Raw genomic sequence first — 23,848 nt, forward strand, 5'->3', positions numbered from 1 at the left:
TTCCTACAGACCAACAGTACCAGTACTTACCATGTGGAGGCTTTTGGTTCTGTTACCCCTTTTACTTCCTACAGCCTCTGCAACGAAGCAGGTAAGGTTTGTTTACGTTAACTGCAGACAATTTAATTTTGATTGTAGCTACCAGAACTGTTTATGACAACATTTACCACCCTACTCCAGCGCCATTATGACGACTGTGTCCACGAGATCGGTATAGGTCCTGAGGTACCGTCAAAAATCTTTGCGGACTTAAACTGGCCCAAGGATCCGAAACTTAAGTGCTTCTTCAAATGTATTCATGATCATTTAGAGTTCTCGTCTAATGGCATATTTGATCACGATCGTATATTACTAGATCTAAAGATGCCGGACGATAAGTTGATAAACGATTGTTTGGAAAAAACCTATAAAGCTGATGATTTCTGTGAGAGGGCATTCATAATGACAAAGTGTATAGCGGTAGGTGCCGCAGTAGACGTCTAAATAGACCTAAATAGACCTAAAATATTTATGAAAGAAAAATTTATTTTTTGTACCTTGTGCATCAGGGCTGATTAATTGTATTTTATTTTTTTTGTTTGGAGATAGTTGGTAGTGGATAGTACTATATTAAAGCTTCTCACCACTCACAGAGTTTTGTGTAATATTTAACTTGATATGACTAACACAATTTCGGTAATCGATATGAGAAAACATTTATACCTTCACAATTTCGGTAATTTAAGGTAATTTTCCTTGATTAAATGTTACTGCTGTAATGCAGGTATTTAATAACTACCTACATGAAAAATTATGTGAGTCAATTTAAAAAGAGGATTATGAGTGATAATGCTGGCCTCTGTTTTAGGTTTAAATATTGTATCCATTCAGCTTACTTTTCACAATAGAAAAAACTAGAGATGTAGGTGCCGTTTCGAAAGAATTTTAAATACAGTGACGTTGTAAAGACAGTGTGTTATTTTCTATTGGTAGTGTTTTAATCAAGTACACCGGATTGGTAGAGATTAACCTGGAAAACCAAGATCACTTGCTGGAAACAATGGTGACAAAAATATTGTAACCATAGAAAAATCTCCACTCAGTTAAACCTTTCAGCTCAATGATAAATTTGGAAAAACCTGGCGGACATGTGGAATATGGCCACACTGTCTTTAGTCCTTGCGTCATGTTTTCACCGACTAGTATTTTGTATGATACTACTTGTCATGATCCACTTTGACATGATATGTAAAAGTGATGCAATTTCTGAGATCTGGTAAGGTTTGTTTATTACGAAACCATAACTTCAAGTGTTGCACAACATTTTGTCCATTTCCAGAAAATCAAAGCAGGAAAACATTTATTGGATTCGATTCTATGTATTGTATAAAAGTTTAGTAAAGGTGGATAATGTGTTTGGGCCTTTCGGCAAAAGTATCAACAGATGACTCAATTGCAAACCTCTTGCATTATGGATGTGCATCTAAGTTTACTGAACTTATGCAAAGTGCTTTAATTAATAATGTATGAATTTGCACAGACGAAATTCTAATTTCAAATATGGGTATCACAATAGGAGTAAGTATGTAAATCGAAACCTTCTATGGAATAAGTAAGATATTTTCAAATGAAGAGCATCTACAGTCAATTAAAAAGCAGGCAACCCTGCGTTAGAAGCTCCCTGTGAAAGGCGCTATTATAATAACAAGGCAATTAGAACTTCGCTTGAAGAATCACTAATTCCCACAAATATTCAAGCAGCAGTGTTTGTCATATCAGAAAATGATTTTAATTACTATTCTTCGAATACTTCACATAGTAGTATTAATGTGTTACCAGTTTCTAACCTTGATCCTATTGAATTATGTGCGAACGGCTACTGTAATTTAAAATTCATCAACTGTTGAAGTTTGAGAAATTTTAATATTCTTTATAAGAAGTTAATAAAACAGTACATTATACCAAGGGACTAAGAGTATGTTGTATTATATAATAGAGATAAAGAATCGTTTTTATTTCGCGAGGGGCGGCTGTAACGGCTTAGTTACATTTACAGGGGCTGGAAACCCCACTCGTAGAAAATGAATTTTAATCTCTACGGCACTGGTAAAATGTTTACTGTAACAATCAATTTCTTATAATGAAATATTTAATACCGCGGCGGCTAGCTCAGTAATGAATAAACTTTTAATGACTCTTACCTTACGGAAGGTTGGCTCTTTATCTTCACTTTTAATCTGATAATTAAAACCTTATTCTCTGTTTGATCACTCTCAAATAAATGATCATGTAAATTGACTTGTTTGCGTATATTGGTACAATTAAAATCGTTCCAACATTTACATTTTTCGTACTTTAAAATATTAATGTAATTTATTCAACGAATATAAATTTAAATTTCAAGTCTATCTCGGGATCACGACCAAACCCAATTAATTATCTAGATTTTTTACTATTTGTAATTAGTGATTAAACGAGTAGATAAAATACAAGCGTAGATGAATATCAAATTCACTTTTCAAATTGACGTACATTATTTTTATCTCAGAACATTGAAAAGACCACTACTTGTATTAAATAAATGTGATTCTTGTTAAATTTACGTTTTAACACTCCCCTTAATTTTAATGAATCAAATAACCATGCACTGAACACTAATTACTTAATGTCTTTTTGTGGTTGACAAAATCTCTATCAAATGAGCCTAATAAAAGTGTACATTACTATTTAAAAAATTCCATTATTTCTTATTATGCATTTGTTTTCGGAAATAAAAACCATGGAACGCTGCCTTATTATGGTAAATACAATTTTACACAAATTTCATATAGAACAATTTTGTATACAGGGTGGTGCCTAGCGCAACGCAGCATAGGGATTTCAATGGTAATTTCTTTATAGTCAATTACTAGCTCCCCTAATTATTTTAGAGCAAAAGTCTAAATACGTTTTTTTTAGAGAAACAAATACTGCATCTGTTCATACTTTTAGTTATAATTTTCCATTTTTCAAAACCGTAGAAATCGACAAAATAAAAAATTACATTTTTATAAATCAGTGATGCTTTGGAATCTTTTAACAAACTACAAGCGCATCGCATCTAAGTTATCGTTGTTTGACGCCGAACGATTTTCATATTTAATTCTGTTTCAACTAACCGACTCAATAAAAGGCATCTTAGGGTAATGTTTTTTTAGAGAATGTATGCTGCATCTGCATCAGATTTTGGTACTTTCAAAGCAAGCAAAAAATATCATACATTTTTTTCATAAATCAATATTTAAAAAAAAATTCCCTCTTGTATACCCCATCGCTTTACACACTGTATACTATATTCCATACATAATGGACACCCTGTATAGGCTACCAAGCGAATAGACAACGAAAAACGTCTGTCAATGTGCTAGCGCCCTATTATTTTTCTCTCCAATGTTATTTAAAAATTGATGGCAGATGCGAGGGCAGATGGTTATTAATAAACTTTTGTTCTCACTGTTGTTTATTGTGCTGTCAAAATTTAAAAAATAAATGAAAAGAGAACACTTAACAGACGTATGAATACGTTTATACGCTAGTTCTAAGCCATGTAGGTAACGAGAAAGTTGCGCGGACAGACATTCAACTTTACTTTTCTGTGCTCAAATTCAAAGTCGAATTGTGCTACTTTGACTGACGAGCGAGACAATTACAAAATGTTTGGTAAAGTCAGGAGATCTAAGAATTTGGGAGATAACTAACAATTTTTTTAATAAATTAAACAACCTTACGGAATCTTCGTTCCAGGCACGGTGTAAGAATATACCTTATATCGTGGTTTTAGCCGATAATAATTAGGTTTTTACATTATATCAGGTGTTTCATAAAAAAATTGTTGGTCCGATGTACTAGAGTCTAGGATTTTCGATGAATACAGTCATATCATGAGTTTTAACGTCAAATTTATATCACTCCCACAAAGATTGTCACGACATTTTTGACAAAATCATGAACACAAAAAAACCAAACGAAGTCCTTTTTTTTCTCTTGATCGAAATGCTTCCTTATAATTAACAATAGTATTACAAAAAAATCTTAAACTAAATGCTAGTATTATGTACAAAAAATAATTAAAATCAAAGCAGTATATGAAAAAGAAATTATGGAAGCATTCGAGGTAAGTACCTACGTAATGGATTTTCTAAAATTTGATGTGCATAGGTAAAGTTCAACAGATAGCTGGACAGCGCTTGTTTTGTGAAGGTAGGTATGATTGATAATGATTGGACGTATCTCTGACCTTTTGTCTTTACAGCTCCAACCTCTCAACATGTGAAATTCCTCTGGCTATAAAAGATGTACATCAGGATTGGAGGGATGCTAATAGATGGCAACAATGTAGGCTCCTGACTGGGAGATAATAGTTCTGACTTCTGAACGTTACTTTCGATTTTTTTATATCGAAATAAGAAAATCGGGAAATAGCTAAAATAGTACTTTCAATAGAAACTTTGTTGCTTACATTTTTTTTACTTACGGCTATGTTCAACCCTATTTCATCTTGTGGAAAAAATTCCACTAGTGACAAAATTCAAATTATAAAAAACTGGAACGCTTCTGAAACGGATTACATTTAAATTACTTATTACTTAGAATTAATTTACTTACGCTCAGAAGTCAGACTAATACTTCCCATCTTGTTCCTTATATATATTAATGATCTTCCCCATTGTGACCTATACACCGACCACATTATGTTTGCTGATGACACTTCTCTTATTAAACAATTTGATAGTGAAGAAGAAATCAATGAGTGCATGAAGTTAGCTATAGGAAGAGTTGATAAATGGGTAAAATCAAACAACACAGCGCTTTAAATGCATCAAAGACACAAACCATGACACTAACGCTAAGGAAACAAAAATTCATTAATCAAAATTCAGATTTTAGGATATTGGGAGTAACGTTAGATCCACATCTGACTTGGAACAGACATGTAGCTATTCAAAGTGCTAAATTATCTAAAGCTATATTTGTTATCAGGAATCTTAAAAGAGTTGCTTCAATGGAAACTGTAATTACAGCCTATTATGGCATTTTTCATTCAATTTTATCATATGCAATTCTTGCATGGGGCCATTCGAAACATGCAAATACTTTATTTGCCTTACAACGGAAGTGTATCCGAATAATAAAAAATATCAAGTACAGAGAGTGCTGTAGGAGTGGTTTTGTTGAGCTAGGTATCTTGACACTCCCTTGTACATATATACTTCAATGCCTACTCTATATTAAAGAGAACATAGTTTCACAAACTGTAAAACAGGATTTGCATAGTTATAACACAAGGAACAAAGAACACATTTACATAACTTTTCATAGGCTCAATAAAACAAAGGATGGCGTATCATATTATGGGATGAAGTTTAATAATGCATTACCCACGAAAACTAAAAACTTAGATTCACTATCATTCAAAGCTAGTGTAAAGGAATATTTAAAACGTCGAGCATTCTACTCACTACTAATTTTTGAACAATAGTTTCAATGACTTAGATTGCTAGCTCTGTTTGTGAAGATGTTGCGATTTTGTTGTCTAAATGTATATTTATTTTGTCCTTTGTCATTTTACCTAATTGTCATCTTGTCTAAGAAAATAGGTTTTAAATTTATATTGTATTGGTAGATAATTTATGGTCAATTATGTCTGTGAAAAAATGACGTGTGAAAATACTTGTAAGTATAAACGTTGTTTACTCTATGGTATAAATCACCAATAAAGCATACATACATACATACATAAACAATTGATCCGTCAATTGACGACAATTAATTTAAATTATATCGCATACGCAATACAATAACGACAAAAATATGTTTAAATTGTTATAAATTTCCCACATAAAATAATGTTTATAACAAATAACAAGAATAAACCTAGTAATGCCATCTATATTGTATGCGTCCATTCTTGTAAGGGAAAACTGTACAGTAATCCGTTACAAGATCGACCTGCTTTTATCACTACTTATCAATCATGAAGACATAGCCTATAGAATTCTTCTCACGCACGATAACCTAACTTCTTTCACTGCAAGAAGATGGGCCACATTGCTCGTAACTGTCCACAACTTACGCAACTGTCTGAAATTACCCAATTGAATTAGATAAATTAAGATTACTTGAAAATACCATTGGTAGTAACGACATTCCAATCGAAGCCCAACAATAGACTTACTAATCCGAACGTGGTACAATACATATACAGGGTGATTCCTATAGTACCTGCCACCGTTTGGGAGCGTATAGGGGGTGCCTAGGGGAGTATTTTGATATAGGACACTTGGGGTCGGAAATCCAAAATAAGGGCGCCAGAACCAAATTTATCTTCTGGAATTTCACGCCTGTATGTAGGCAACCCAACCGACCGACGTTTCGCGCGGAGCGATACAGAGCGAGTTAGCGCGAGGAAGCGACATGGGAGGGAAGGAGGGAAAACGACAGTCAAAAGCAATAACGTTTACAAGTGTTCAACGTGGCCACCGTTGTTCTCAATGCACTTCCTACATCTAGCCAACTATTATTATACTATTGCCATAGTGTTTATTCACTTGATACGCGTCGTTGCAGACGGGATTTCGTGGGTTTAAACAAAATTCTGATCAAGTGTCAGCCACACATCGCCGCCTGAGATCGCTCCGTGTGCACCGCCGGCCGGTTGGGTTGCCTACCTACAGGCGCGAAATTCCAGAAGGTAAATTTGGCTCTGGCACCCTTATTTTAGATTTCCGACCCCAAGTGTCCTATATCAAAATACTCCCCTACGCACCACCTACACGCTCCCAAACGGTGGCAGGTACTATAGGAATCACCCTGTATACAATAGATTTAGGTAGTGACTCCAACGATTCTGCTCAAGAGCCCCCATAAACTTCTTTACATAAAAAATGGTTTAAAATTTAGTACATATCAAACAAGTGTGGATTAAACTTGATTTGGGTAAGAAAAAAATTAGTTTAGGGGTGTGCTACAATTCCAATAGGTCTTTGTATAGAAGTTTTTTGGTATGAATTTCTAATTCATTACGTTAAGTCGATTATGTAATTTTTGTCAGCGATCTGAACGTCAATCTTTTAGAGATGACTATAATGATATCGAATTTGATTAAATATATCTGATAGCCCCGGATTGGAACAAATTATTAATCAACTAACAAGAGTGACTCCTGATGTAGTAATTGAGAAATTAGCGACTATGAGCTAATTTATTGTCGATTTAATTATGCAGTACCAAAAACAAGCACTTACAAAACTATGCGAAATTTTAGCTGTTTTGATTATCTTACATTTAAAAACCATCTTCTGTTCATGCCCTGGAAGAACTTTATTGACTTATTAATTAATCTATGGGTAGTTATGTATTAAAAAGTTTAAAAACTAGAATATTGTTACAGAATATGTAAAAACATATGTTCTATTTAAAAATCTTGTTGGGTTTTAATAAAAAAAATTAATTTAATAGAGTCTGACGTACAAATCCTATTAAAAAAACAAAATAGGTATTTATGACTCAAGGCCATTAAAGCGATATTTATACTGAGGATCGTATGTCGCCCAAGGGTTAAATATCGAGTAATGCTTGAGGTGCATACAACATTTTATTTTTCATCGTTCCAAATAATGCATTTCAATGATACAAATGTATCGATTATTGTTTGCCCAACATTAAAGTGCTTCATACGAATCAAGTAGCATCTTTTTTTATTACATAATATAACTCCTTCAATATATTTGACAGGCCGTTTGAGGGCATAATGAGATGAGGAGATGACAATCCATTATGCCCTCGGGCGTCATAGACTATATCTCATATGATAGATATAATTGACATATAATAGGCAAATGAAAAATAAACAAATAAATTTATGCGGACATGCTATATTTATGTGCCTGTAAACTGTGGGAAGGTTGTCTAAATTTTGACTTTTTTAGACACTATCCATATTAGATAGTGACGCAAGTAATATTAATATTATGAAAATCTTATGATACTTAAAGCTCCTTTTGACGAATGTCGGTCCATTCTTTATTGGTTTAAACGCAAATTTTGTACCTTGCAGATAAGAAACTTTGTATAAAACCAGATTACGATTTTCAAATAGTCTTTGAATTGGCGAAAGACTTGGCACACTTTAAAATTCGTCATATAGCTGTGCTTATAAGTATATTATCCATAGAATTACCAACAACTATTCTATGATATTATCAAATGGTTAATTAGTACATGAACATCGATATGTTTGTAGCAATACGTCCGCGTAAAGGTATGGCAGAACTGATAGTATTATTCATACTGTTAACTCCAACATTGTGTCAAAAACAGGTAAGAATTTTTTTAAATAAAATACTTAGTGTAAATTTCGTATTAGTTACCACCCGACGCGGTCAAGGCGTGGGATAGCATAGCGATGATCTACAACGATATCTGCATACAGGAAACTAACATAGATCCAAGAGTGCCTGAAATAATGTTTAAGGAATTGCCCATGCCCGAGGAAAAGGAGTTTCACTGTTACCTTAAGTGTTCTCAGGAACGACTAGGGTTTATGTCGCCTAGTGGGGAATTTAATATCGCAGTAATCTTGGATCAAGTTCATTTCATGACTGAGGAACTTGTGACTCGATGTGCTGAAGTATCCTATCAAGAACTTGAGCTTTGCAAAAGGTCCTACGCGCTTTTTAAGTGTCTCGTTCTTGGTGTTGCCGAATAGCTGTGGTCTTTCCTATTAACGGACTAGACAGAGTTGTTGCAAGAGTGAGGTGCCGGTATTCACGTTGTTTTTTCATAAAAAATCATTTGTAGAACAATTTGATGTATATAATATATGTTTATTATAAATTTATTGTATATTGGTCTACTTCTTAGATTGGAAGATGGTGTGGTACCGCATTTCAGTGTAAAGGCCTGCGTGTTAGGACTTTGGTTAAAATGGATCACTGCCTGTTAATTCGATCAAAACTTACGTCACTGTTCTGCACGGAAGCTGTATCAATGGCATGTCATATTAGGAACAGATGTCCTACGAAGAAATTTCAAAGAAACACCTCGCACAAGTTCTGGAAAGTGGAAGGATATAGTATCAAAACTGTCGTCTCGAGTTCTGAAGCTCATACACTCATACACTAGTCAACAATTCAAAAATACAAGCCGCTTAAAGCATATTGATGTAAAGCATTTCTTTGTACGAGAACTGATTGAGAAGAGCTGTATCAAGATCCATTACGTTCGGCGTTCCATCAGCGGAGCAGCAGGCGGACATCTTGGCCAAAAGTCTTTTTATCCCCGCGTTCAGAAAGTTGAGTGCCAGTTTTGCTTTTTCTTTCGTCCACGTATTTTATTACTTAATCATCAAGATTATCCGACAACACTTTAGTTGTAAGGGCCTGTTCTATATTTGGTGTAACAAATAAACATTTAACTTAAAAACTTCAGATATCTAACATTATTTAAAAAAAAACACTTTAAAATCTTTACAAACATCTCCAGTAATGTGGAATACCGTGGAATGTCGTACAGACGACAAGAAAAAACAATGTTACTTTGGCATTCCACGGTATTCTGCATTACTGGAGATGTTTCGGTACCAATACAACTAAACAGTTTAAAATTCACAAAACTACGACATACATTTCAAAAACTCATTAAAAACGTGCTAGAAACTCAATGTCTTCTAACGTAATAGAGCATCCTCTTGGCTAACGGAAACGTGAACTTGAGGGTAACAAGCGTTATCATTGAATAATAATTCAGACTTATTATTGAATGGCGTTATCATGAACCTTCCACTTTTCTTAATTCCGCATATTCAATGGCGTTATCATGAACCTCCTTCCACTTTTCTTAATTCCGCATTTACTTTTAATACACACACACATGTCCAAAACCTAACAAATATTATCTTTATCTAGAGATAAAAAAATTCCATAGAAAAAGAAAAAAACCTACCCCATTATCATTTCACAATGTCGTCAATTTCAGATGCGAGAAACTATTTTATGATTTTACGTGAACTTAAGACATTCCACATGACGCAGAACCCAAATTGTGAGAAAACGAGATTTAACAATGTCTCAGTTGGTTAATAAAATTGCACAAAGACGATTATTTGCATTGCGCGTTATAGGCAAAGTAAATTCACGCTCGTCTGAAGCATTCGAATTACTGTAAATGTCCCAATTTGCAAGCAAATAGATCTTCACGAAATAAAATTAGAAAACAATAATGAATTTATTTAACAGACAAATAAATGGTGAACTCGAAATCAAACGTTCCTCAAAATGAAGACGGTGCTCATACTACTACTGTCAGTGGTTACTGCGCAGGTATAATTTCCACAACTTTTTTTTTGTTAATCAATGTAGTTACCACCAGAAGTAATAAAGGAGTGGGATGCCTTAATCGCACGTCACCATGATGTTTGCGTAAACCAAACTAAAATCAATCCGGAGATACCGCAAAGAATGTTTACTGATCTTCACCTTCCAGATGACGAGCTCTTCTACTGCTACATAAAATGTGTTCAACAAGAGGCGGGTTTTTTTTCGAGAGGTATATTTAATCCTCAGCGTATGTTGGATAATATACACTTACTAACGCCTCCGGTGATGAAAATGTGCTTTGAAAAGGCAAACCTTGAGCTAAACATGTGCAAAAGGGCCTTCACGTTCCTGCAATGTGTTGTTTTCGACGTTGTATCTAAGTTGTAAAGACTACTCTTGCATTATTATTTGCGTTAGTACTTATGTTAATAAACTAATGCGATGCATATTTTACTAATTGTTTTTAAACAGATTTGAAAAAGAAAACCAGGGTTTTCCTCAAACCATGAACTCTCTTGACTACAGATGGATTCTAATAAGCAAATGTGCCATTTAATTAATTTAGAAATTGGTATCTGCAATTCCGAAAGAGTGTTGTTGTAGTTCATATTAGTTAGGTACCTACATCCAAAAAGTACCTAGCCTACATGTGTAATTCAATTATTTAATGTAATGGTGCTATATGAATTACGCGTGTAACGCTTCTTCAATGACTATCCTTGAATTTCAATATTACTGCAACGTTTTCTGTAATAAAGCTAATTAAGTTGCGTTTTAGATGATCAAAAATCCTTTATGTAATCGCGTTCACAGCTAGAGTAGGATATTTGCTGTCAATTTGGGCGTGTAAACATTTAAATATATCTTGACCATTACATTGTAAACCACCTTTTTCGTAAGTTAAAAACTGAACAGTGCGGTCAAAAGACCATCTATATACAGTTGTAAAACAGTTGTAAAGATAGCGGCGGATGTAAATAATGTTACTACTACCCTGAAGACACTTGGAATGGAAGTAAACTTGGAAAGCTCATTAACGAAGGGAAATATTTGCAGAAATGCCCACAATGGGACGAAGAACACAAGATTTATGTATGCGAGAAAGGAATCTCTGGAGAAAAGGTAACTTTTAGATATGAAGGCATTGAAAAGGGAATCGTGGAGAAGGCGGGTGCAGAAAACTGGACGAAGGGCCGACAATGGATAATTTAGAAGAAAAGCCACTACGAGTAAGTTTCAGAAGAAGAAAATTCAAACGATGGGATTTCTGTAAATATGTGCCTTTAGGAGAATGTGAAGACTCTAAGATATCCACGTTGATAGGGCAGACACATATGCATTGTATCCACCAGAAGACTTTATGGAACTCGCATAATGGATGGATAGCCTTACATAAGATAGTGAAGAAGCGCTTTGAAATAGAAGATTTTGGTGTAAAAATCTATAAAGATAACTTGCGACCTTCGGAGGATAAAAATGCGCTAAAAATTATGGAAAACACAGCAAAAAGGACGGAGAGATGTGGGAGATAACTCTGTTGTGAAAAGATGAAAATAAGAAGCTACCAGAGAACAAAAAAATTGCTAGGACTAGGACTTGCTAGTATTCCCTATCCTACAAAAATAAGGATTGTATCTTTGTGGTTGGAATTCAAATTTTAAGGGGGTAATCGAGGGAATACCCGAAGAACAAACGTAAAAAAATACACAACTGAAGACTCTTGATGTCCAAATCCAAGGACAAAATAAAAGTATTGACACCTAACCATTTCTTATTGGGCAGAATTAGGAACCTAAGACAATGGACCGTCGCATTGGCGAAGATGATTTAATATCAGGAAGACAATGTGGAAGAGGAAAGGAATTAGTAAATGAATTTTGGAGTAGATGGGTGAAACGCAAAGGACAAAGTGGTATACAAATAAAGAAGAGCGAAACGTAAAATCTGGATACTGAATATTAATTGTGGATTCGAGAGGGTTAAACAATAAGTGGTTCAAAGGAAGAGTGGGAAAAACTTACCCAGGCAAGGGTGACGACCCAATTTGGAACCTACCGTGGACCAGTATCCAAATTGGCGAAATTAGATATAAGATTAGATAAGTAACCAATTTGAAGAATTGTTATTGTTTCGAGTTGCTTGTGGCGGAGATGAACATTTGAAATATCTAAGCTGTTGTTTGCTAGAATGCCAGAATTCGTGAAGGTAATCAAAAAAGAAGAATATATAGCCGACAGGTTAACAGTACTTTCCCAAAGTTTTTTGATTTCGTCTTTGGACGTAACAATATTGATAGGTACATGAATAAATGCGCAACAGGACATTGGTAGGCGAACAGTTTTCCCAAATAAACCGATGATACAAAATGTTGTATATAAACTAGGACTAAAATATATTGAATGGTATCAAGCAATACGGACTAATCCACATAGGATACCTATACATACTAGATATTTTTATAACTTATCCATCACAAAATTAATGGTACACTGAACTATTACATAGGTTTTCTTGCACAATTCCTCTTCCCGGTAGGCTGACTCGGCGCATAGTTTTGCCCCTTCAGGCGTCACCAAATATACCTCTTTTGCTATTAAATCTGTATCAAATCTTCCATTAACTTCAAACCCTTTGTGCTCTAAGATGCATTTCCAAAAACAATGGATTCGATTTTCAGTTGGTAGGCTGGAATCAGTTAGCATCGTAATTAAAACATCTGGGGCAATGTGCGTTTCATTCCCACAAAGTAAGTAATAGGGCTCAATCATTTGCTTCCATTGTTTTGTCACATTCGGTGGAATCTGCAACAAAAAAATTGTTTTATTTTACTAGGTGATTTGTAGATGAGTATTACCTCTCTTGCATACGATACCATAGCAAAAATTACAAATAACGTGCTCGCTTGTATCTCAAACTTCATCGTCAAAGAATTAAAATTATTAAAGGAAATATGCCTTTATATATCGGTGGGTTGTATTCATATTTTTTGAATTTCAAATTTTTTGCTTACATATTTAATTGCAATGGTTGGATTTATGACATACATATATGAATAATTAATTATACCGCTAACGATATTTACAGGGTGCTCAGCTAATTTGACCATATTTTTGTGTATCTATGCTAATTTGGATTGTTGCGTTGTAGTTGCGAAAGGAACCCTACTTCAAGGTTGTTTTATTAGAAAGGTTGTCTGGTAACTCTAAACCAATAGAATGCTTGCATTTTGAAGGCGGGAAAACGTCATCCAGAATTCACATTTAAAATTGCTCATAGGTTCAATGCTAATAAAAGGGGTAAAAAATTTAGTTTTTGCAGTATATTTTTGGATTTATATGGGTATATGTATATGGGGGTGGTTCTTATATTGGAAATCTTGGAAGTTTATCGACTTCCACCTTTGAAAGCAAGTATTGCAAAAATGAGTGTGGTGCGTAAGCTGTTTTACATTGCACGAGGACTTGTGAAAATGTAATCAAATTAATTTTAGAGGTGGAAATGGATAAAATTCCGCGTTCTACAAAATAGGAACCACCCCTATGTACCAATACCTAGCCTTTGGGATTTAAAACTCTAAACATTCTTTAGCGGATGACGCCAAATAAAATGCTGTTGCGTTTTATGGAATATGTATATTTATAGTATGTACAAAATAGTAACCGAAGTGCACACGGCGAGCTCTGTCGTTGGGGTGAGCCCAGATGCAGGTCTTCTGACTGATGGATTGTGGCGCGAGGTCGATTTGGAAAGGCGACCTGGTTCTGCAGGTGGAAAACTTTTTGTTTCTTGAAGTGCAGTCGAAGCAGAAATTGCGATGCACTTTGCAGAGTTCGTGGCTCTGCTTTTAAACGTTTGCGGCCAGGGACGCTACGCTTTCATCGGTTGGTCGTTTTGACCAATGAGGGCGCCGCACGTTTTAGTTTGCTGCCGGATGTGAAACATTTTCTTACCCATTCTTTAAGAACGGTAGGGTCCTTTGGAAACGTAAAAACCGAGATTTTATTTACACCAGGATGAGGAATTTTAGTGTCACCGCCACTCATCTAAAAAAATACTTAATTATAACATACAAAAGGGCATATAATTGATGAACTAACCTTTCCATCACGGCTATGAAAACCCACAAAATTCACAAACTAAATGTCTTTATATTCCACCAAACAGGTATCTACAGCTAAAATATGTCCTTATGCACTTCAAAATTCAACAAATTTTAAACAAATAAACTATAACTCAAGAAAAATAAGCACCCGCGCGACTACAAACAACGTTGAACGTCAATGTCAGAATTCTCGATGACGTATACATTCCGTCCCTCCCGCTTCCGCCCACATAGTTACCAGGTAACCTTTGAAATAAAATAACCTTGACCCTAGTTGCCTTCACACGTTTCCTGCTACATCTTTTTTCAAAATTCTGCACAAGCTGAAATACCACAACTTTTTCTGAGTTAATTAAATTTGCTGTTGTTGATTGGAACACAAAAGTTGCATAACTCGTGGGCAAACAAAATCATTGACATACGACCATCTAGGTCAAGCAGTCACGTCACTATATGATTTCAGAGTTTTCAATGGACTTCTAAAGATGGAGTGGACAACACAACACGATCTGTTGAGAGCTTTGAAGAGTCTGCAAAAGGGGTTGGTTATAAATCTGATAAGCTGATTAACCAATAGCACTAAAGATCTATAACGACTGTTTGAAGTAATAAAACCGTTGTATGTATACCTGTGTTCTAATCAATTAAATAAAGAATGTGTATTAACTTTGGTGAACTCTGGTGAAAGTACTTTTGGTTATCGAACGAGGATCCATACAGGTTCCCAAGCATTTTACCCTAAAGTAATTCAGAAATAGGTACAATTTGTATCCTACCTAAAATGGCGTGTGGGAAATGATATTAAAATTTCATATTTTAATTTGCATTTCTAAAAAATTTTATTACAAATTCACATTTAGTTGAAAGCATTATCATGACACAAAAGCCATATATCAAAGTAATAAAAAAAAAGAATGAACTCTTGTACTTGAAGCGGCATCATTTACATGCAAATTCATGTAAGAAATGCATCATTTTCTTAACACAGTAATAATTGTTCCTGTCGCATACCCCTTCCAATGGCATATAATGTTTTGGGGCAAAGTTACAAGGATTGTATCAAATTTTCAGATTCTTGGCCCGTTTGAGTAATAAAATGATAATTTTCTGTCTCCATTTTATTATTTTATTTTTCGCAATTGGCGCGTCAGCTCACTCGATCGACTTACACTTGAATTTTACAGTGCTGCCACTAAACCCAGACGCAAATTCCCCGCGACTCCCAGACTTTTCCCGCCCTCCACACGGATTAAAAAAAATAGTGCAACTTAGTTATGAGAGAGTCCCCGTATTGTTGTGTAAACTACATGGGGGTGTGGTTTCTCTAGGTTGAAACAATGCTTACGATGAGAGCGAGCCACCTTGAGATGAAAAATTATATGTTGCTAAACTAATTTCGAAAATGGCAATCGGGACATCCTGTATGTAAGATATTTTTTAATTTCAAATAGACACAGATTGGAAAATTTATTTATCAGCTTTATGTTAGTAAATTTTACCGATAAAATTGTTTAATTCATTTAATTCTATTTGTTGTATTTAGTTTAGTAGCTTAATAGATAAGGCGATTTTCTAGTGACGTCAAGGTCTACCTGGTGGTTACTTTTAAAACGGAGATGCCAAAGGTTAACGACCTTAATTGCGCACTTTCAAAACTAAATACAGGTGAGCGATTTGCCAAGGAGAGCGCCTCTTAGTCGTACCATAGGGTAAACAACGTTGTCGTACTTAGTCACACTTATATAAATACATAAACTGGCCGGGTTAGGGCTGTTAGGCTTAATTGACAAAAAGCAAGGTGACAAAAGCCATTGGATAGGTTGTGATAAGAACGAAGGTGTCGCAAAAGAAGAGGGTTCAGGAATTGCTAATAATTCTAACCAAATTAAAGTTTCTGTTTTAGTAGTAGACCAATCAAGAAGTTAAATTTACTGTGTTGGAAGAAATTTCCATTATCTTCGCTCTAAAACAAATGGAAACTAAGAACATTGTTTACTGGTTTACTGTTTATTGAATAAGTTTATCAAAAATTGCTGTAATCAAAATTTGTAACAATTTTTGTAAAGAAACATGCACCCTGAATTGACATACCTATCAATCCACATCCAATAATAATTATATGTACTATCAAGTGAATACCAAAAATTAAGTAGATTTATCATGTAGGAGTAATTTTAAAAGAATCGTTCAGGTGTCATTGTAAATAATTCCTACAGTAATTTCTTTGACCTGTACGTAAATTAGACATTTAATTTCGGAAACCTTGAAAGAGCGTATTCTTAATATTCATCTCAACTTCATATTGCGATTATTAATTTTGCATCAACGGGTTGCATTTTTAAACGTATTCCTAGTAACGGTAATTTTTGATTGTAGGATATAAGTAATTTGTACCATAAAATTAAAACGGGAAACTTAAAGACCATTTATTTTGCGTGAGTTTAAAGTATTATCTCGTCAGGTGTTGATAAAAAGTTGTTATCGGACAAGAATTATTTTTCGGCACACAATGTCACGTGCGAGATAAGCGATGCAGGTGGTTATCAGGTAATACAAGAAAAGTCACAAATTTAAGTGTTTTTGTCTTCGAGCCAATTGTGGTGAGTGAGTTGTTTTTTGATTGAGAAGAATCTGTCAGATTCGTTCTTAAAGTGTGTGTTTCGCCGAACATCGCACATTTCTTGTCCCGGTCAGTTTATTGGATTAATATACTGCGGGAACTTTTTGATTTCTTAAATTGTTTTTAGATTTTTTTTAAAGAAAAGCTGCTTAGGTGCAAGTCGTTTTCGATTCATTTCTTATCCAGTGGAAAATGTGTTGTGGCTCAGTTATAGCACAGACAACATATATGTTATCTGTGATTATAGTATGGGGTATGGAAACCGCGTTGGTCTTTCGGTCCTGTCGCCTTGAGGGAAACTTCTGTAACATTGTTACGAAAATGATTGCTTTAATTATCCATTAACTTAACTCTCACGATTAACAAAGAACAATATAAACCACAGAAATGATATGGAGAATATGTACTACATGTTATATACTATTTATAGCCGCATTCATTCCACACTGAACAAATGTATAGATTCTCTTGCATACTTCTTTTTCTCCAAAAGCTATTTGAATGCATGGTTTTGAAACTTCAGGCGTGATCAAATACACCTGATTATTCATTAAATCTATATTAAATTCACCATCGACTAGAAACTTGAGATGCTCTAAAATGCATTTCCAATAGCAATGAATTGAACGTTCACTGGGCAGGCGAGAATCGGTTAGCATTGAAATGACAGCGTCCGGATCAATGTGAGTTTCATTTATGCACGTTTGATGATAAGGTTCCACCACTTTCTTCCATTTCTCTTGAATGTCCAGCGGAATCTGCAACGAAAATTAATAATTGGATTTTTTGGTAACGTATGTACTACACCTTCCTTGCTTGCGATACGTTTGATACTAAAACTGCGGCAAGCATTGCCATTACAACGCTCTGTAGATTAAAAAACATTTTCGGCAAACTGTAGACAACATATGTCTTCTTTTATATATGAACCTATACCGTCATTTACATTCATTACCTTACATTTTCAATTTAAGTAGTTTCTACATAATTACAAAATTCTCCACATAAAGGAATATAAAAATATATATTATGCATTAAGCAAAATATCATTATGGTGGTAATTACCTACCATACAAATATTTCTTTCTTTATTAACATAAACTAAGAAGGTCGCAGCATGTAGTAAGCAGTATGAAGGAAACTGACGGGACAATTTGGACGAGATGGGAAATCGACATGGTAATAAAGCTTCCAAAAAATGTTTCCTGTAGTTCTTTTTTGAAAAATAAAGTAATGATAGCTGTTGAGGGGAGATAAATGTAATAAATTTTGTCATTCAAATGTAGATATTATGGAAACTTCGTGTGAATTTTGTGTTATCCTATTGTAGGTACCTATATCATGAAGTTGCTCATAGAGCACGGTAATAAAAAACGCCATGATCGTGCATTGTAAGCAAGGGAAATAACATGTGTATAGTTCCGTGCTTCTCAATCATATGAGGTAACCTACTACATTTAAAATAATAAGCTATTGGTTCGTTTTTCAGCTTCCAACCGATGCAATCGAGACAAATAGTTGCTCCAGACGACGATCTATGCCTAAAGGAAACTCACGTTATCTCAATTGCAAGACCAGAAGAGAAATCGATTCACTGTTACTCGAAATCTATTCGCAAGTATACAAAGTTTGTAGTTAACAGTGTGATGGACAATGATCTAATGTAATAGTGTAAGAACCCGTGCCTGCTAGACCTTCATTATTTCCAAGACAGGTAAGTACGATGGGCTACTATGTATTTTGGCTAATCGTGGTTTTGACAGGTGTTTTCTGGATTGGAAAACTTGGGGCTGAGGTTGCTTGTGCGGGTGGCTCAAGTCTCAGCAGGTTGCGGTAGTAGAACCAGCTAAAGGCGGAGACCGTTTAATACATACAGTGCCATTTATTAAGAAGAAGACATAGGGATTTCTGTGTATTGTTTTTCCCTTCTTAAACTTCTTAAAACAAATAAAAATCTGGCTGTCACATTAAGTAATTTAAATATTTTTGTTTTGTTAATATATGCCAAAGCAACAATACTCAAATTAATTAATATGGCAGCTAGATGTTTATATGTTTTAAAAAGTTATTTTGGATGAATGAAATTAGGCGCCCTTCAGAAGGATTTTGTCATTTCAAAGTAGACATAGGGAAAAACAGTACACATAAATACCTATGTCTACTTTTTAATAAATAGCACTGTATACTGATCTTCCATAATAAATAATTACGTAATTTGTTTAACAATTTAAGTAAGTACGCCTCTGTTATCTGCGCAAATGAATTGGTATTGAAGTTAACGGTCAGTGTGCCACCTTCGGTGGACCCTGAACAACAATCGGGTGCTGGTGCTTGTTAAACTCCTTTAACAATCGGAATGATAATTAACATATACTTAAATGCCACTAGATACGTAGTTAATGAAATTAGTGTTTAAACAATAGGTGAGTGTTTAATAATGTACGGGGAATTTCTACCTTTGTAGAATTCACGTACAGTATGCAAAATGAAACGGTTCAACAAAAGAAAAAAATAACTATGAATGGACTAAAATAAAATTGGAATTTGATCAATTAACAAGGTTTTAATCAAGGGGAAAATAACAAAATTAAAATGGATTTTATATAATTCAAAGGGTAGATGGGACTCTGGGGATTGGTAATAAATAAGGATGGTTGTCATAGGTACAAAGTACCGTCCTAAGATGCCAAGCTTTTGATAATGGTTATAAAAAAAGGATGTCCGGAAGTTGACCAGATACGCTGTACGCCGTACCAGCCGTTAGCTTTTGGAAATTAGCTATACTGGATTTTACGGGAACGAAATTCAAACCCTTGTGCTTCTGGAAGTAAGTTATAAAAGGGGTTGGTGAAATTTAGATCTAAGTGTACAAAGCACCGGCCTAAGTTTCTGGAAGAGTAGGAGATCTGGAGGGTTGTTCTGGTAAAAGATTTTAGGATTTGCTCGAGCGGATCAGGTTAAAGTAAACTGGGTTAACTACATGTTGTAGAGTGTGCATTTCAGTAATATGACGATTTGGAGTTGGAAGGTGACAAACTTGCAAAAAAAGTTACATTGACATTCTCGAGCGCGTTGGATTTTACTTTATTTTGAAGGAATTCAAGAATAACAGAATAAATACATTCTGTCGATGTCTACAAGCCAAAGTAGATGTAGAACAAATCGTCAATAAAGGTAAAAGATGTCTGCTTACTGTAATCATATAGGCGGGGCGTCAGAAATTATACGTACAACGCGTTTGAATAAATCCAGTTTTCTACCCTTTCCACCAGGCAAACCGGCAGATTAAGATACCTCTCCAATATGAGAGACATGTGGGGCATATACACTATCAAAATCTGACGCGCTCGAGTATTTTCATGTGACTATTTTTTATACATTTTAAAAAAGTGTAGACGCGCCCCCCAGAGGGATGTATTATATCATATAACTTTTTTATTTTTACCATCTAATCTACCAAGTTCAATAGGTCCCAACGACGCTCCAGTTAATCCACAATTATGGTGGTTTATACAATCATCATAATTAGTGACTATCAAAAGTCATTTTATGACGGCCAATAGAAAAAGAGGAAAAAGAGGAGTGAACTAACTGTTTTAATAGTGGCCCTAGTAACATGAATTAGATTAAATTTTGAATGATACACGTTCTATATGAACCTTATTAATGAAACTTGTGTAGCTAAAATCACTCGGCTGCACCTCGTGATTTTAACGTTGCACGCGTTTTATTATGACATAATATCAGCTATTATACCAAACATCGACAAGAGCGATTTTTTCTACTTTATCATTAACAGTGACCTCTACAGTGATTTATCCTTTTCCAATGGCACTAATTTAGTCTCCATTCGCTGTAGTAACCATATGATCTGTGTTGAATGTTTCAAACTTTTCGAATAAATCACCACGGTGAGTGATATGGTTAATTTGCACCATTTGTAACGATTTATTTTCTTCATTAGAAGCATTATTATTTCCCGGCATATTTTGTCGAATGATCCTCGTATGAATTGTAACCTTGGAATTTTAAACACGCAATTTTTGCCGCGAAATTTTTACGGCGTTGCAAGCCGTGACCGAGTGCACATTAGCTAAGGCGTTAGTGGAAACCCATGGGCCACCCATATGTATGGGAATTCCGTGTCAATTTTTGAATGGAATTTCACCCGTTAACTCCAGTAAGAGGATATAGTTGCGTTATTCTTCTTCATTGTAAGTACGCCATTTGCATTTAATCTGCTTAACGTATATCTTCTTTAGATTCCAGCTGACATTTAATACAATTTTCCATCGGACGATTGTTGCACATTCATTTATAATTAGCCCTCTTATTTAAAATGTATGTACATTTATATATACAACCTGTATATTTTACATCAAATACCTACACTTACAATCTAAACCTTGTAACATAATTACATAACATTAAATTCCTAGACCTTGACGCACCAGCAAATTTATACCACCTCAGCCATCACTATGCATTGGACAAGTGTGTACGATTTTTGACAAATGTCGGACTCTGCTTCGCCTTGCACAATACATTTTTCCGCTAACTCCCGTGGCAAGCTGTATACCAGCTTTAACATAACATCAATATCAAATTTTCCGTTAGATAAAAATTTGGCATGCTCGTGGAAGCATTTCCAATAGCAATGAATGGATTTTTCATCTGGAATAGTGTAATCCGCCAGCATGTGGATGATGGGTTCAGGTTTGTCGTGAGTTTCGTTTAGGCAAAGTTTGTGATAGGGCATTACCAGTTCGTTCCATTTCGCTACTACTTCGGCGGGTACCTACAAAAATTGTTTTTTTTTTAATATTCACACGTAGGTACTCACTGCTTACTTTCTTTTGTGCTTCAGATGTGGAAAGAGAACATAATACGATGACAACAGATGCAAGAACAATCATCGTCTTTGAATGGAACACACTCGGTTTCATGGTGGCACTGTTTTTGAAACTGGGATATCGGCGCCGATAATTTATAAGCCCGAGGAAACAGTGACGTTATTGTATATATGGAATCATATAAATTATGCATGCTTGCCTAAGTTCCCATCCCAAGTGAAAAATAATTAAGTAAACAGCGTAAAAAATGGGCTGTAAACCAAAGGTGAAGATAGGCATAATGATTTACTGCTTACGTATTTCGAGCCTTATAATTGTGAAAATGGCCATAACAAGTTTTCCCACCGCACCTTCTGACCCCGAAATGCTTTTGATAATTACAAAATGTTGATAAATTATATTCGGAAAATTAACCGAATAATTTGAACAACGGGATGGATAACGAAGACAAAAGAAGAATAAAATATGTAACTTTGTAGTGGAAAATGTCCTAAATTGTAAATATTAATTACATGTAACAATCTGCGTTAGTTTGGTTATGTGTAAGTGTAGTGTGTAGTGTGTATGTAGTAGTAAGTGTGGAGGAAATGATTCCAGGCAGTTTGAGAAACGATTTTTCCCTATAGTACCCGCCATCCATTGACGGCGACTATTTTACGTGTATTTTTATTTTGTTGCCTCTGGACTACGACCCCTGTATTTTAAAACAAACACGTAAACTTGCGGCTGATCAATTAATTGCCTTTATTTTATAGCATATGTTAAATTGACATTTTAATAGGTTTGAATGAGTAGGCTAAGCCGTTCTTTAACCGTAAGGATAGATAAAGTGATCACTTTAACCATTAGGGTAGATAAAGATTACTGTGCATTCTAATGACATCTGTTTTTCTTATTTCAAATGCCCGATTAAAATGACGTTTAAAACATATGCAATTCTGTTTCTATGGAAACGATCGAGACGGCCTCTGAACTATAATTATAATAATAAATTATAATAATAAATTATAATAATAAATTATAATAATAAATTATAATAATAAATTATAGTTCAGTGGAGACGGCAGAACCTAAGGTCGCTATTTTTGACGTCTCTAAATAAAATTCAGAATTGTCAGAAGCTTGACTGATTTATATGGCTTTGTATTATACACGACGATAAAAAGGAACTAACCATCTCGTGAAAATGAATTCATTCGTGACTGCGCCCTCATGAATTAGCATCTTTCACTCAATGGTTAGAATATCCCTTTATCGTCTTGTATAATAAATAACTATTAATTAGTTAATTATGATTGTCATCCACTACTTTTAAGCAAATGACATATAAGGGAATTTTACCACCTAAAAACTGTTTTGTTTTGCAGGAAATCAAACTGTACGTACCTAATCATTCCCGACCACAATTTTGGAAAATACACGAGTGATTTCTGGGTGACAACCATTAATGTTGAAAGCTTCTATACATACATAAGCTGTAGATGGTTAGGAAGCAGGTATACTTTCCAAAATTAATTTAATGGTGACCATCAGTCGGTGAGAACTGAGCAGTCATGGTATCACCATATAATTAAATGGCCGGAGTAACCTGACAAAATAATTACTTTTATCCAAAATCGTCCTGAAACCTTCATTTTCATGCCTACTTTCTCTCAGGAAATTTTAGTTTCCAACACAGAGGCTGAGCAGACTACGTTTCCTGCCGCTTGTCACTCTCCTGGCCGCAGCTATCCCTTTCCAGCCGCACCGTCACTTTACCGGCCGCATTTGTGACATTTCCAAATGTCTATAATGACTCCTGTCATCACTGAAAGATTGACATGAATCAAAAGTTCTATGATTTTAATATAAAATCCGATTTCGGGCCAAATTTAATACAAAACTCGTCAGTAAAATGACATTACCTGACTCGAAAATTAAAGTACTCGGCCCCTCTTCC

The 23,848-nt window shown here is 34.8% G+C and overlaps 4 protein-coding genes and 1 long non-coding RNA gene across 9 annotated transcripts in view; 2 read left to right on the forward strand and 3 right to left on the reverse strand.

The window, feature by feature from the left end:
- LOC116170578 overlaps nucleotides 1–248 on the forward strand; it is an 85,873-nt gene extending 85,625 nt beyond the window's left edge. For all 5 annotated transcript variants that reach the window (XR_004145309.1, XR_004145313.1, XR_004145311.1 and 2 more), the window contains exons 2-3: nucleotides 10–91; nucleotides 139–248. This is a non-coding gene — a long non-coding RNA (uncharacterized LOC116170578). The remainder of the gene's footprint in view (nucleotides 1–9; nucleotides 92–138) is intronic.
- Nucleotides 249–8,028: 7,780 nt separating this feature from the next.
- Nucleotides 8,029–8,782, forward strand: LOC116172371. The gene is made up of 2 exons (XM_031489582.1): nucleotides 8,029–8,337; nucleotides 8,384–8,782. The coding sequence occupies exons 1-2, from the start codon at nucleotides 8,239–8,241 to the stop codon at nucleotides 8,723–8,725; spliced, it is 441 nt and encodes a 146-aa protein (XP_031345442.1). The 5' UTR covers nucleotides 8,029–8,238; the 3' UTR covers nucleotides 8,726–8,782.
- A 3,942-nt stretch (nucleotides 8,783–12,724) lies between these two features.
- LOC116170199 lies at nucleotides 12,725–13,247 on the reverse strand. Its single transcript, XM_031486424.1, has 2 exons — nucleotides 13,189–13,247; nucleotides 12,725–13,135 (listed from the first exon to the last, which is right to left on the reverse strand). The coding sequence occupies exons 1-2, from the start codon at nucleotides 13,207–13,209 to the stop codon at nucleotides 12,791–12,793; spliced, it is 366 nt and encodes a 121-aa protein (XP_031342284.1). The 5' UTR covers nucleotides 13,210–13,247; the 3' UTR covers nucleotides 12,725–12,790.
- Nucleotides 13,248–17,312: 4,065 nt separating this feature from the next.
- On the reverse strand, nucleotides 17,313–17,981 carry LOC116172442. The gene is made up of 2 exons (XM_031489659.1): nucleotides 17,864–17,981; nucleotides 17,313–17,814 (listed from the first exon to the last, which is right to left on the reverse strand). The coding sequence occupies exons 1-2, from the start codon at nucleotides 17,939–17,941 to the stop codon at nucleotides 17,470–17,472; spliced, it is 423 nt and encodes a 140-aa protein (XP_031345519.1). The 5' UTR covers nucleotides 17,942–17,981; the 3' UTR covers nucleotides 17,313–17,469.
- A 3,372-nt stretch (nucleotides 17,982–21,353) lies between these two features.
- On the reverse strand, nucleotides 21,354–22,094 carry LOC116172441. The gene is made up of 2 exons (XM_031489658.1): nucleotides 21,907–22,094; nucleotides 21,354–21,854 (listed from the first exon to the last, which is right to left on the reverse strand). Exons 1-2 carry the CDS (start codon nucleotides 22,000–22,002, stop codon nucleotides 21,516–21,518), a joined length of 435 nt encoding a protein of 144 aa, XP_031345518.1. The 5' UTR covers nucleotides 22,003–22,094; the 3' UTR covers nucleotides 21,354–21,515.
- Nucleotides 22,095–23,848: the final 1,754 nt, after the last annotated feature.

The sequence above is a fragment of the Photinus pyralis genome, unplaced genomic scaffold (assembly GCF_008802855.1).
Source record: "Photinus pyralis isolate 1611_PpyrPB1 unplaced genomic scaffold, Ppyr1.3 Ppyr1.4_LG5, whole genome shotgun sequence".
In the NCBI taxonomy this organism is placed as follows: domain Eukaryota; kingdom Metazoa; phylum Arthropoda; class Insecta; order Coleoptera; family Lampyridae; genus Photinus; species Photinus pyralis.